The sequence below is a fragment of the Amblyomma maculatum genome, chromosome 3 (assembly GCF_055883805.1).
Source record: "Amblyomma maculatum isolate TAMU_Amacu chromosome 3, ASM5588380v1, whole genome shotgun sequence".
NCBI classification, from domain to species: Eukaryota; Metazoa; Arthropoda; class Arachnida; order Ixodida; family Ixodidae; genus Amblyomma; species Amblyomma maculatum.
Genome location: NC_139346.1, coordinates 87,223,225 through 87,238,076, shown reverse-complemented (window position 1 = coordinate 87,238,076; position 14,852 = coordinate 87,223,225). Strand labels below are relative to the sequence as shown.

Sequence of the window (14,852 nt, the reverse complement as noted above, 5' to 3'; positions counted from 1 at the left end):
CTTCGACATTTCATTCAAGTGTAGGTTTCGAGCTCGATGGGTTCACCATAGCCATGTATTCAGAGACGAGGACACCCATGCCACCACCCAGTGATATCCTCGTGGTTTTTGAACCTGCAGGATTTCAAAGGGGGCGGGAAAGGGGGATGTAGCCCAAGGGTTCCGGTTGTTTGGTTATAATCGGACCCTCTCAGGTAAAAAGTGCAGCCTGCCTGAGTTGGTACTCTATTCACCCACCTCGACCATGCCGCTGGCATGGTGACACCACATAACCCGCCAAGTTTGGAAACTTCCGTCGGCGAACGAGAAATAAGCGCCGGCGCACCGTTGCCCCTCCGGCTTATCAGTGCTCGCCCATATCACCCGCCAAATATACCACCTGCTAGAGTCATGCTCTTAATTGTTAGATGCTACCAGATGTGCTGGTAGGTGCATTGTGGTAGGTGGTAAACAGCATGTTGGTATGTGTGTGACATCGGTCGCAGTATTATCACGTTTTCAAGCTTCTTTAACCAGCCTATGCCTGTTTTCGGTGTATCTTCAGTGTAATATTTTCTCGAATTAAGAGCAAAACCATCAGCCTCGAGCCAGCTTTTATAACTTTCATACTACGCTCCTGAGCTCATCTTTATATAGTATATAGTAGTGCCCACTCCCGCATGGACTTTTGTATATCTAGAAACTGCATTTCGAGGTTAATCAGGCGTGCGGCCATTTCAACGACGCTCAGCAGAGGAAAGTAAAGGAGGAGGCTACCGCTATAGAACTGCGCTGCTTCGCGAGTTTTTATTCATATTCTCAAGCAACCACGAATACCACGGGGTATTCGAGTCACCTTGTAGTAGCTTAAAAACAAACACAAATGAAGATGACACACAAGGGACACCCGGTGAACTGCAACTTTATTTTAGTCGATGCATGCATATATATTTCACATATGACATACAGGGTACCTCATCATTCGCGACAGGTCTCCAGTAAGCCGTTACCCTAGCACAACTAGAAGTTTTCACTGACTTTCGAAATGCTTTGCAACGACCAAGTTTGGTACACGCATATAGGCAGCCTACTGCCGACAGCAATGAAGTTCACAGAAAAGCTAGTGAGCTACACCACAGTATTATGCTGTTCTCGGTATTTCCTTACTGTGGTATTGCAGGCAGTGATGCAGTCGTCAGCGCAGCAAAGGCGGCCCATTGTCGCGTATAAGAGGTGATATTCTTTCCTATCTATACCCTCTTACAGATCCGCCCTCATGTACCCTCGAGAGCTCTGCCACCTTCATCCACTGATACATAAAATGCTCCTAACCTAAGCAATCCATCGTCTGGACAAAGTTGCAAAAACATACCCCAACCTCCATTTCCTCAAGATCCAGCTACGCATCCAGTCCTGAATGTGGCAGTACGCCTACCGACTACACCGTCACCAGAGCCAGTCATGCATGCATTACATTCTTCTCCGACTTAAATAGTTGGTGGCCGCGCTTACCGGGCTGTCTTTGGAAGGCCAACTTGCAGTGATTGACCGGCCAACTCGTGCATCAAAACAAGTTTGACCTTTGGAGCTCTGGAGAGCCCACCTGTTGCTACAGCAAAACATCCCCCTAGCTAAAACGCTTTCCGACTCGACTAGACCTACTCCCTTTTCTCAACGTGATACCGCAAGACCTGCGGCTGGTGTAGCATGCCGGTGGCAACGCTTCTTGTGGTGTGAGCTAACCTTAAATTACAGTACACTCCGCTGCAGCGACCACACTCATGATTTCCGCTTGCTATGCAATGTGAATAGACGTATCCGCAATAACCTGCTCCGAATCGTCAGAACGTTTTAAATTCGAACAAATGGAGATTTCAAATTCAATGCAGTTAATTCTGTTCGACATGTCATGTGTGCGACTTGACGCTTTCATAATTTCACTGCGTACCACCGGACATGGAGCATTGCTTCAAATGTATGCATTCACTTAGCCTCTGTAGTGATGCAGCTTCTGTGTCAGGGAGAACAGCAGCCTTCATACGTTTTATGAAGGTTTATTTGGGACACGCGTCTAGCGCTGACCCTTTGAAAGTCTCTATTTGTTACTGAGTGCGCAAATCTTTTCTCTGCGTATTTTGTCTTGTCTTCATTCGCCCTTTACAGTGGTAGCTTGCCGCGTACACTGAAAACAAACACCTCGAACAATAACGAAAAGCCGACACTACTGACTTAATAGGAACATCGGGCTTAGTTAGGCATTCACCAAATAAGTGTTGACACCAACTATTCGCTACACCAATTTCAATAAAGCTCTGTGTGCACAGTGGTGGGTACCGACATATTCCCACCCTCTTTCTAGCTGGCACTGCGAGCTGGCCGCAAGATGTTACTCTCAACTATAGATGCGTTTGTGTGGTATGCTTTGGCAGCGTTTGAGATAAAAATGATAGCCCCATGCCCTCCTTTTGCGTTTCCTTTTTTGTTTTCTTGGCTAACATTTTAACCCCTCGATTTTTTACTTGCTTTTTTATTTCGCTTTACATGCTACATTTTGTATTTTGACGAGCCAAACGCTACCGGTCAAGTTACTGCCACATTGTCAACATGACCCGGTATTTTGTGCACAGTCGCATGCAGAAATGTCCTAATTCTTATTCTCGCAGGTGATAATTTTTAACTTAACGTCCATGAGCTGTCAAAAAAACAATAAAAGTACTACTTTCCCTGGGCGAGTTATTCCATGTAACAGATTTCACTTTGTGCTTGCTATTTAGAACTGAAAACTTGCAATTTACATTTATCATGTCAAAAAGCTAGAACTTAAACCTCTTCAAAGAACTAGCAGCGACTGGCGAATGATTTCGCTGCGTGATATCTGTTACCGTCTCTGTGAGATAAAGCCTATGAGAGGCGAACTGCAAACGCTGCAATGAAAGTCAGTCTGCGCAGAAGATGAGCTTTCGGACAATAAGCATTGTGAACAGAGCTATTTATTGTGAAAGATTTCCCGTTGACTCTGTCAGGCAGTTATTTCATGACATATCTAAATCCAAGCAAGAATCTAAGCTTGCACATCTCACACACGTTTGTACGTCAAAAAGTAATTTCTATCCTGCTCAGCACATCGTAAACACAGGCACTGATTGCCTGTTTTTTTTTTTCTTGTTCTCGTTTCCGCACAACACCACCAAGCAATCAATTAGTCTTCGCTGCCGCAACATTTACTCCATTTTCTGTAGAAACGTTCATTTTGAATGGCCTCCTGCATTCCGAAGCCCAGTGTGCAATTGTTAAAATGCGACTCTCTTCGTTCCAGTTGACAAAGCGGCAGTCTGCAGATGCCAGCAACAGATGACTCAACGAGATCCCTTGAAGCAGCTGAGCGAATGGTGAGGTCTACAGACATCCACAAAAGACGCTCCGTCTGCGCATTTTCTGTCCGATCCGATGCTTGCAAGGATTATATTTAGACTCCAGACTAGCTGTGCCACCATGCGATCCCCGACAAGCGTTCCTTCATCAGAAAATTGAATTCAAGAATAAGATAGTTGCACTCTCGGCCGCATTTTCTTTGTAGAGGTCCATATGCTTTGCGCCTGGCTCTCTATGCGGCATAAGCAGAATCATTGTGTATTGTGACCCGCAACTTTCTCTCCAATGCAACCGTTATCAAAATGGGCCTCGCCACTAATAAAAAGAGGTACCTTCGTTTTCGCGAACGTGCAGCCTGAGAAAATGTTATTCGTTGACCCTACATTGTAACCACTCATCTTCGATACATTATTTAAGGATCTCCTATGGGTCAAGCTGCTTTTGAAGGTAGCAGAGCTAGCGAAGTAGGCTTGTCAATCACGGCTAACTACGTCGGATGCGGGCGCAATGCGTGTAACGTGCACATCTCCTCAATCGTAGTGTTTCAGATCTACAGCATGTGCAAGAGCAGCGCAAGAAAATGTTTTCTTATTGACCACGATGACAATTACACCTTCGTACCAGAAGCGCAAAATATTTATCTCGATTTTTTCGGTAAAGTTCTCGCCTTATTTCCTTGCGAACGCGGCACTGATATTATGCAGTCACGTGTTGTTTTTTTTTCTTTCTACCACTGCCGCCGCTTTGGCTAGCTGAATATATATATAAAATGACGGGACGTTGATTCGGCGATGGATATCGAGCATTGGCTCATTGAAAACTATCTGTTGACACCACTGACGCCGCCGCGGCGGCTCATTAAGAAGTCTGCCTACTGAACCGGAGTACCTGGGTTCGACCCGACCGCCAGCGTCTGCGTTTCGATAGAGGTGAAAAGGAGAGGCGTGTGCGTGTACTAAGCGATGTCAGTACATTTCAAATGTCCCCTGGGGATCTTTAACGTGCGCTGACATCGCACAGCACACGGACGCCTCTTCGATGGAGGCGAAACGAAGAGGCGTCCGTGTGATGTGCGATGTCAGCGCACGTTAAAGATCCCCAAGTGGTCGAAATTACTCCGTGGCCCACATCGCACAGCACACGGACGCCTCTTCGATGGAGGCGAAACGAAGATGTGTCCGTGTGATGTGCGATGTCAGCGCACGTTAGAGGTCCCCAGGTGGTCGAAATTACTCCGTGGCCCTCCACTACGGCTCCTTTTTCTCTCTTTCCACTTTCACTTCCGTCTTCCTTCCTTCCCTTACGGCGCGTTTGCGGTGTCCACAGAAAACAAGCGAGACAGTTACCGCGCCTTTTTCCTCCTATAAATAAATAAACAAATAAACCAGTCCAGGTGGTCGAAATTACTCTGGAGCCCTCCACTGCGGCACCTCGTTCTATTTTCTACTTTCCTTCCTTCCTTACTTACTTCATTCCTTCCTTACTTCATTCCTTCTCTTAAGGCGCGCGTCAGGTGTCCACGGAGAAGTCTGACCGATACCGCGTCTTTGCTTTGCTGTAAACAAATTTACAATTTACATAGGTCAAGAGGTACGCCTTGCTGTACTGCGATCTATTGCTCGATGTCAGTGCACGTTAGAAATCCACAGGGGGGTCGCAATTACCCTCCAGCCCTGCGGTAATGCACCTGTTTCTATCATCCGACTTTCATTTCCACCTTCTTTCCTTACCTTACGTCAAGAGTCAAGTGTTCAGGTGTCGCAGGTGGTCGAAATTACTCCGTAGCCCTCCACTGCGGCTGCTCTTTCTCTCTTTACACTTTCACTCCCACCTTCCTCCCTTCCCTTACGGCGCGGTTAAGGTGTCCACAGAAAGCAAGTGAGACAGTTACGGAGCCTTTCCCTTCCTATAAAGCAATCCGTTTTTTTTTTTCAGGTGTCGCACGCGCTGTGGCTATGTCATATATTATTCAAGGTCAAATTTCGGAATAACGCGACTTCGAAGAAGGTCAGCATTATAACTCATGCTCTAAAGGACGAATCACACGCCAATCAACAATGCGTTTCTTCATCATCGCATTCATGTTTCTTGCACTTAAATTTTTACCTTTGTATATATCATATATAGATATGAGCTCCTGCACCAGAATGTTGTTCCTCCCTTTTTTCAGGATTGGTTGTTTTTTCTATTTTGGGCGTGCTTATAACATATGTGGAACACTTTTCAGCATTGGTTGTTTTTATATTTTGGGCGTGCTTAAAACCTATGGGGAACACTTTCCAGGATTGGTTGTTTTTTCTATTTTGGGCGTGCTTATAACATATGTAGAACACTTTTCAGCATTGGTTGTTTTCCTATTTTGGGCGTGCTTAAAACCTATGGGGAACACTTTTCAGAATTGGTTGTTTTTTTCTATTTTGGGCGTACTTATTACATATGTGGAACACAATGTGCGTTATTCGTGCTCTGTTGCTCAAGGTTACTCATTTTGGCTTTTATTTTTTAGATTGTCAGTTTTTCTCTTGTTTACATGTTTAGAACACGAGAAAGATCAGCGCAAGATGGAGCTTCACATTTTCCGCCTCTAAACATTGGAAAGCGGAAGGCAACTAACGTGGCTAAATAATGAAATCGACAACGCATACTCGCAATGAATATACACTAAAGGAACTAAACTGTTGCATGCAAAAACAAAAATAGAGACTGCATCATACATGCTGAACTAGTCACGCAGCGTAAAAATTGTAAAATGGGCAGATAAAAACAGACCGGTATAGGGTGCGCATGTCAGGTAGTTGTTGCATATTTAAGCCATGAGAGCGGCACATAAACAACGCGCGTCTTTCCAGTCGAATATCACAATATCCTCGAGATACTGTGTTCCACTCACAAAGTGACCGGTTTCGCCGAAAACGCAGGCCTAATAAGATAGAAAAGGCAAAGCGAAATGCAGATGCCGCCAATTAGGGCTTTCTGAGCAATCTTTAATTGCGAAATATTTATTACCTAAAGCAAAACCTAGACTTTAGTCTACACGCCTAGACGATGGCCAGGAGATATCGACTCTTAGCAGCGACCTCGGCCAATCGGGTGGCTTCTAGTTGAATCTCTCAAATAGAGCTGAGTAGAAACGCCTCCCATTGGTCGAGTGAAATGAAGCCACTTAGGGGAGGGGGGCAAGAGGGCATCTTCAAAGGATATTAGTAAGGCTAGCCTTATATTTACAATGCTTATAGAAATGTGAATATTGATCCGGATAATGAAAGCTGCGCATCTTCATGACAACACGCATTGCTTGCATGCGCAAGGAAACTGTGCGATGACAGCGACTTTTAGGATCGAATGGCTGAGTACGTGCCGTGCCGTTCACTTGGAAACGAGAATAATTCCACTTCGGTGTGGACAGCAAGATTTTTAATTGAGGAAAGGGAAAACTGTTAAACTCCAATTTCCTCGACTAAAAATGCGTCGTTTGCCCATTCTAGGTTAACATTTAACACGTTACACAACACGAAGCAAATGAGCAGTTTTAACTGACAGCAACTGTTGCCTACGGAATTCTCTCCAGTTTCTCTGTAGGCGAAATATTGACCAAGCGTGCAAGTTGCTCACATTTTCTTGCATTTTGTTGTATCTTTCACACAAATCAGACATTATTCATTTCAAATATATTCACAGTATGACAGAAATTGAATAAATTAATTTTTAACCTGTGAGTGATATTACCTGCTACAACTTCAGACTTCGGCTATAAAATGTATAATTTACTGATCTTGGTGGCTTTAATACTTGCCCGAACTATGTGGATATAGATCATATGCTAGAGTCTTAACATTGCCTAAGACTAAATTAAAGCACCGGTGAACAATACCTGTGACAACAGCAAGCTTCTTAATAATAGCATTAAATTGTCCCTTCCCACCTAAGTTAAAATGTGTCCTTGATGTCTTCATATCGTTCATTGACTATATGTATTTTTTCCAAAGCCAGCTTCAGATGGCCAGATAGGGTGATCCTCACATATATAATGCAATATATAATACCCATCTAGCGCTTCAGGTTGTGTTTTCACTTTTCCCTGCCATTTTCCTGCATCTTAATTCCTATGCTGTTCTATAAATAACTTTTGAATTGAGGCAATAGTTGATGGTTAATCTCATGCCATGAAATATCCTAAGTGCGGTGGTTAGGGAGCTCTACTACTGTGTCCAAGAATGCGAGATGGCATCCCGGCTGCAGCGGCCACTTTTAGCTGGAGGCGACAAGCAAGAAGCCCACTTACTGTGCAATGTTAGTGCATGTTAAAAAAGCCCAGGCAGCCAATATTTCAAGAACCCTCCACTACAACGCCTGTCATAGCATGAGTCAATTTAGAACGTTAAAACCCCACAACTCAAACCAACGAGTTTTATTATTTGCTTCACGTGTCTGATTTCATGCCCGGGGCCATAAGGAACTTGGAAGTGCAGTCAGGTTTCATGCATTTTTCCTCTAGAGAGAAACGGCGCGTGAAACAATAAAGAAATGATAGCAAATACAGAATACTGCCATGTATTCATGCTTGGATTCTGAACACTAACAAGACAAAAGAACATAGAAAAAAAATAGAACACGAACGCCGCGCTGACTGAGAGCTGAAACCTTTATTTAGACAATAATAATATATGCGCGTTTAAAATCGAATCAAATCCCGATCGCACGGACCTATCATATTCCCATGGTGTCAGTCAACCGCCCAAGTAAGCCCGTATTCTTAATGTGCGATGAAATTCTTTTTTTTATTTCACCTGTTATGTGTATTTCTTTTGTTGTCGCATATCCAGACGTCACCTACAGGTAGTGCCCGCGCGACGCTCGAAAGGAAGTCACATGTCGCTCTGCTACTTTGCTTGGCACATCAGGCCGGTTAGTTTCGGCTCTAATCGCTACTTCGTTTACCTCATGCCCTACATCTGAAAAAATTAAATCTACTTCTGTCTTTAATGAAGCTCCTCGCCGAATGAACTTGCATTTGCTGTATAAGAACTGAGTGTCCGCTGTTGGAATGCTGCGGCAGTGAACAATGCCCAGCCCTACCTCAGCGAACACGTTGCTGCCACCCTGCACATACAGCACTCGAACTGCTCAGAAGCATTCAGGAGCTAGCTCAATCCTGTGAGAAAATATACGAAAAGTGGAAGGTGCGAAGCTCCGCGGCACTCTGCGTAACGCCATAAACAAACATTCATGAACGAGGGAAAGCTCAATGATGGTTTATGTTCGTGGTGGCGAATGAACTATATTTAAACTGCTCGGTTAAACTTAGAGTTAACGAGTAAGTGCTGGACTCGACGTCCGAACTTGGATGCATGGCAGAGGGTATTTTTGAAACGCTCAAACTCTGGGGGTGTGCTTCACTCAGCAACTCCGGCGATGCTATTAAGCAATTTAGCTTCAATGCTGGGAGAAAAAAAAACTGTTGCTCCATAAAATGCTTGCTGCACACACCACAGTGCGCACTCACTGCAGCACCTAGCAGATACAACTCAATGTCTTACATACGCGTGTCGTTAAAAATTAAGTGAATAAATAAATTACGTGACGTCAATCAGTGCAACACGGAATTCGCTCTAACACAAAACTCAGAGAGACTAACTAGTGTCTTTTAAAATAAATGTTTGGAGTCAGGATATCCGCTTGGCTGCATCCTTCAGCGTGCGCCCTATACGTTATTTTATGGCTGAATAAAACATCTTGTTCTGAATCAGCTCTCGCCCTGGGAGATCGTTTACCGCTGTGTTTTCTTCCTGCTCGCCCTGGTTTTCGGGAAGTAAACTGTATAGACCAGTGATGCAACGGCACTAAAGGCTATATGGCATCTACTGCTAAGAAAAGCCTAGAATATCAAGCGCAGCCCAACCAATACTATACACTCGGAGAGAACATGAAACAAGCATCACGTGCCACTCCTGAGTGAAAAGGTGCAGGCGTCAGGTAGCTTTCGTTATAAACATGAAGTGGGTCCATAAGGGAATCTGTAAGATGGGCATTAGCGCAGGAAGAATAAGAATTCCGAGCTCGAGGAAACACCTACTTGTTTTTCGCTCATTTCTTACTTCGCCAGTTACCCTTTTCCTGGCCAAGCCTCTTGTGTCGAATGTTATTATTCCGGGCCACCGACCGATCTTCCCCGATCGAGGATTGACGACCGGAACGGAGACCGAAAGCAATGACCTGACAGTCACAACGGCGTCATTCTTCAGTCATTTTGGTCATTTGGTCGCGGCGATGTAACCCGGCTTTGTACTCATTCCGCGCACTTTACGCGCAGCCGTCTATCGGCACTTCCTTGTACCTTTGCCACTGTCCATAGCTCAATGAAATTTTTCTCTTGCAGAAAAATTGGTATTACCGTCCGTAAGCTTGCGTCCATCGCTGACACATCCATTGCCTCGGGCCCGACGTCAACGTGGCCCGAATCACAATTAGCGGTACCGCACAAGCGGCGACGCAAAACCAACGATCCCCTGTGTCTAACCATCGCTTGGCTGTGAAAGAGGTGCCGACAGTGACATCATTTCGCACATCTCATACATAGGTTAGTACTGTCACTTCTATTTAAAGTTTCTTCTTTTTGGTTTCGGCTGTTCTGGAGTAATTGCCATGCTAAGATCTCTAGTGCCTAAATAAACTTTTAATTTGAAACATTTCAACAATTTCCGCCATAGGATTCATGAACAGTGGAGAAAAAAAATGTTGCGAAAATTTGTAAACAAATTAAATATCTACTGACACTAACGAAGGTAGCCTGTTGGCTCCGTCTGCGGAAGAAGGTAAAATAACAACGGTATGGTAAGGAAAGAAGGTAATGTTCACTGTGATGACCTCCGAAGGAGGAGGGAGGAGGAAACTACTTTATTTAACGCATTACTAAGCGTCAAGAAGTAGACAACGCCTCCCTAACTCTGATGACAGTGCTTAACATTAATTCGAGTGTCATAGTTCAATACTTCAAAATTTGAGGTGCACGAGCCCCCAATAAGAGAACTGACAAATGGGAATTTTTTTGGTGGCTGGACATCGTGATCATAAGCCAGTCCCGATATGGACGCATATAATCTGCCAAAGATAGACAGATGATGTTCCGTTATTGTTGCTTATTTCGCTCCCGAAGTAAATGAAGTGCAATATTTAAAAATGTTTTAAAAGATAGAAAATGTTTTTTCTCGATGAATTATTTGTTCGGTTATGAAAATTATCAGATTTTCCTGACTCCGAAAAAATCTCGGAGGCAGTACTGATCGTAAAATGCAAAACGTGTGCAAATATGTAGTGGCACATTGAAAAGTGACATAAATGTGGGAAGGAAAAATGCTGTCAGTGATTACGATAATGCAAAACGTGTGCAAATATGTAGTGGCACATTGAAAAGTGACATAAATGTGGGGAGGAAAAATGCTGTCAGTGATTACGATAATCATAAAGTTCTCGATAAAATGAACTTCTTTTGAAAGTCACGGAGGGCTGAAGCCGCAGAATTGCGGCTCTGTCTCATGATACTAAAATTTATCCTCGAGGAAGTGTACCCTAGATGCCGAAAGTAACGAGGCGGTGAAGTTGTTTCTTAGCGTTGTAGAGAAGCACTTGTAGTACGCCTCAAGCTGAGAATCACTGGGAGGTCATCAGAGTCCTTTTATTTACATTTCGAAGTTGTTTGGCTTTCGGGGAAGCCGTAAAGGCCCTGGATGTCTTTTGTAGACTTCAAAAATACAATGAGCTCACAATTAGTACCAGTACCTATTTTCCTTCATGTTTTATGTTTACCTACTGTCTGTGGAGCTCGCGAAAAACTGTGATACAACTTGGTCTTATAACAAACACTCGCTAATGGAAATGAGTAAAAATGAATGAAATTTCAGCACGTATACGCGTCTCTTGTTTACGTAACTAAAAACGGCTCAGTTAAATTTATAAACGGAATGACCGCCGCATTGAGGCTGCGTATGCCTCCGGCATAGGCCCGCGTACCCGGATAAAAGTGTGTGTGTGTGGAATTGATTAGATGTGCGAAGATTCAAGAAGTAAATTTATCCAGCGTTTAAATATGGCCCAACCGTTTTTCGTTTTTATTGTGAACAATAAATCCGAACGGGTTCCAAAGCGTCATTTATTTCCATTCTTTGCCTTTTGGCGAGTATTTATTTTGTTTAGAATCAATAAGCTTTCATTGAACTTTGGACTACATGTTGACTTTAAGGTACTGTTTAGAGAAAAGACGACCTACAGTGCTATGATTAAGTGCGGAAGCCCTGTAAAGCAGTACAGGGCATGGATGGATGTTTTATTCCTCTTTTTCACTCTAACAAACGTGTATTTTATTTTGTTTTACGTCACCTTCAAAGGAGGCACGTGGTCAGTTTCGTTACCTTCATGAATAAGTTCTCATCTTGGACCATTGGAATTGTGTATCAACCCGCCTTCGGTTCCAACGTAATTCTGATGCTGTGTCTGTCCTGGAACTAATGAGACACGTCGTGGCGTTGAGCGGGTAGGAGCGCCGTTGGGTAACCGCGTTCGAGAAATGATGGGGGAGCCTTCAGCTTCACAACATGACGAGTTCAGTTGGCTTCGAACAGGCGAAGCGATTGGACAGATTTTCATGTGTACCCAAGTTTCTTAGCAGCGTCGAGGAATCGGCTGCGAGCGTTGGAGCAGCGAAATTCAGTGAAGTTTTGCAATAAACTGACCAAGCCATCTATTTCTGATGATTAAGGTAATGATGCGATGTGCTCAGTACGAATATTGTGATGGCAACAACCCCCATACAGACAACCATGAAGAAGTCGAGCTCGGAAACGGTCAAGGCGCCCGCCCGCCACGGATATGGACGGCCATAATGATTGTGTGCGTTTTACTGAAAACTAATTGGCATTTTACTTTCCCTACGATTACAGCAAAATTACGCATTCGGTTTTAAACATTCCCAATCAATGTATGTTAAATGCATGAAAGTAAATGCTCTATTGATTTATTTTTCTTATTATCACATTAACAAGACCTTTCTTCGAAAGGAATTTACAGACCGTCCAAGGAGCACAGATATAAAAAGAAAAAAATTAGGTGTGATTTAGCTAAAGTTAAGTCTAGATATCTCGAAGTGAAAAGCCGCTCGCCTAGCCTTGCGCTTTTAGTATCTTCGCTGCTTTTTAAGCTAACTCCCAAGCTTCCACTTCAGGATCGGTGATTCACTGCCGGCCGACTGTTGCTCCTTCTTTTTCTTCCATGGCGAGTGTCTGCGCCTATTGAGTGAGCGCGCTTATATACACCCCTGCCCACCCAGCCCCGCCCCTTTACAAATGCGCCCTGCGCACAACTGCGGCGAAAGGTCAAACGGTGGCGAGGAGGAGAAGCGGCGGCGACGGCGGCCACCTGCCTCGTGCATGACGTTAGTCGGTTTCGCGCATGCGCAGAAGTGGCAAATCTCGTGCTTCGGCACACGCGAAGCGCGGTGTTGACGAGCCTAGTGAAGCTTTTCGCTTCTAAAGAAATGAGTTAGGTTAGGTGTACTGAGTCAATCAATCTATCCATCTAATTTCACACGATACCGCAGGATGCACAATAGGTTCTCAGAAGAAATTACGAAGACAATACTAAAGCAGAATTATTATTCTAATGAATCTCATTAACTTTGGGGTAATCTAAACGGGCATACATTGTAAGAAAGTGGGAATTCCATTCTATGAAGTCTAATTTTTTCGCCTCTTAAATATTATAATATGGCGTTTTATTTTCGGTTTTGAACGCTGTTTTTTATGCGTTATATATACGTGTCTTATGCGCACGTGCGTGCGTGCGTGCGTGCCTGTGTGTGGAGATGCGCGCGCGCGTGTGTGTTTATGTGTGTGTGCGTGTGTGTGTGTGTGTGTTGACAATCTTTCAGCTACCTTTGAAAAGCGAACAAGAGTGAAATAATGGAAAGCAGTACGTACTGCATAACAGCAAAGCCCGAGTTAGTGTTATCTATGTCCTAATGTTTCCAATTAAATAATATTAACATAGCTTGACCAAAGTTCTCAAGTTATAAGCCCACCTGCCCGTCTTGTGTCTTATTTCCAGGTGACTTCACGTCCACTTCTTGACTTGGCAACCGGTGAAAAAAAAAGCAAAAAGCGAGGATGCCCCGCGCGCGCGTGAAGCCTTTCTACCAAGTCATCGATGGGGTCGAACGCTGTCCGCTCATCACACCAGATCGCCTCAGCGACATCTTAAACTTTGTGCCAAAGAAGGGGGACATCCTGCAGTTTTCTTATCCGAAAGCAGGTGCCCACTGGCTCCAGTTCACTGTGCAAACGATACTACAGGACGGTGAGCCCGTGCAAAATTATGACGATTTCACGACAGCCACATGTCTGCTCGACTACATTGGTCTGCGTGACTGGGACCGTCCTACCTCGATTCCCTACGGTCTTTACATGTCGCACGTGCTGCCGCCTCCGGAGAACTTCAATCCGGAAGCCAAATACTTATACATAGCTCGAAATCCCTGGGACTGCTGCGTCTCCTTCTACCACATGGCTAAGGCACTCGATGTGTATTGCTTCCAGGCGGGAACCTTCGAAGACTTTTTAGAGTCCTTCTTGGAGGGGGACTTCGGCTACGGGGACTACTTCGAGCACTTGCTCACCGGATACAGCCTCAAGGACAAACCGAACGCCCTGTTCCTCACCTATGAAGACATGAAGCGAGACACTCGCGGAACGGTCATGCGCATTGCGCGTTTTCTGGGAGAGGGTTATGCGCGGTCCCTGGAGAAGAACAAAGGGGAACTTCTAGAACGTATTTTGGAAAAGCTCGCGGTGGATCGCATGAAGGGCATTCTCGTCCTCAACTTGGCCGCTCACAAGGACCCCAGAATAGACGCAAGGCTCAAGGAGAAGAACGTAACCGCGTCGGAAGGGTACGAGGGCTGCCACACAAAGTTTCCTTTCGTGAGGAAAGGGGAGGTAGGAAGCTGGAAGAGCTACTTCAGCGCCACGCAGCTCCGTCGCATGGAGGAGATGATCGTGCGGAAGACACATGGCTCTGACGTCATGGACTTATGGCGCGACATTCGTGAGGAAGCCCGTCGTCTATGCGAGCATTAAGTGCGTTTCCCTCACTGAAACTGAACACAAACATAAAAGCACGACCCCAATTCCGCGGGGATCACTATAAACATGATATCAAACTTCACCAAATAGGCTGACACAAGAAATCGTGTCGTTTAGCGCAGTAAATTTGCTATTTATCTTATTCCAGCAGTAAAGCTACGTGTGATCATCTTGTTTGGTTTGGTTTGTGGGGTTTAACTTCCCAAACGTTTGTAACACCAAAGTACAGTGTATAAACCTATGAATAAACAAAATATACAATGGCTGCCCTCTCTCCTTATTTGACGTTTTACAAACCATTTCTTCACAAAAGGCCTTCAGTATGCAAAGTTCAAGTCAACTAACTTTGCCTTACGTTTTGCTTCACGGCTA

At 44.6% G+C, this 14,852-nt stretch overlaps 1 protein-coding gene across 1 annotated transcript; it reads left to right on the top strand.

Annotated features, from left to right (window-relative positions):
- The first annotated feature begins 13,505 nt into the window (after positions 1–13,505).
- LOC146195193 (sulfotransferase 1C2-like) lies at positions 13,506–14,474 on the top strand. Its single transcript, XM_084596744.1, has one exon. It carries the CDS (start codon positions 13,506–13,508, stop codon positions 14,472–14,474), a length of 969 nt encoding a protein of 322 aa, XP_084452870.1.
- The last annotated feature ends 378 nt before the right edge of the window (positions 14,475–14,852 follow it).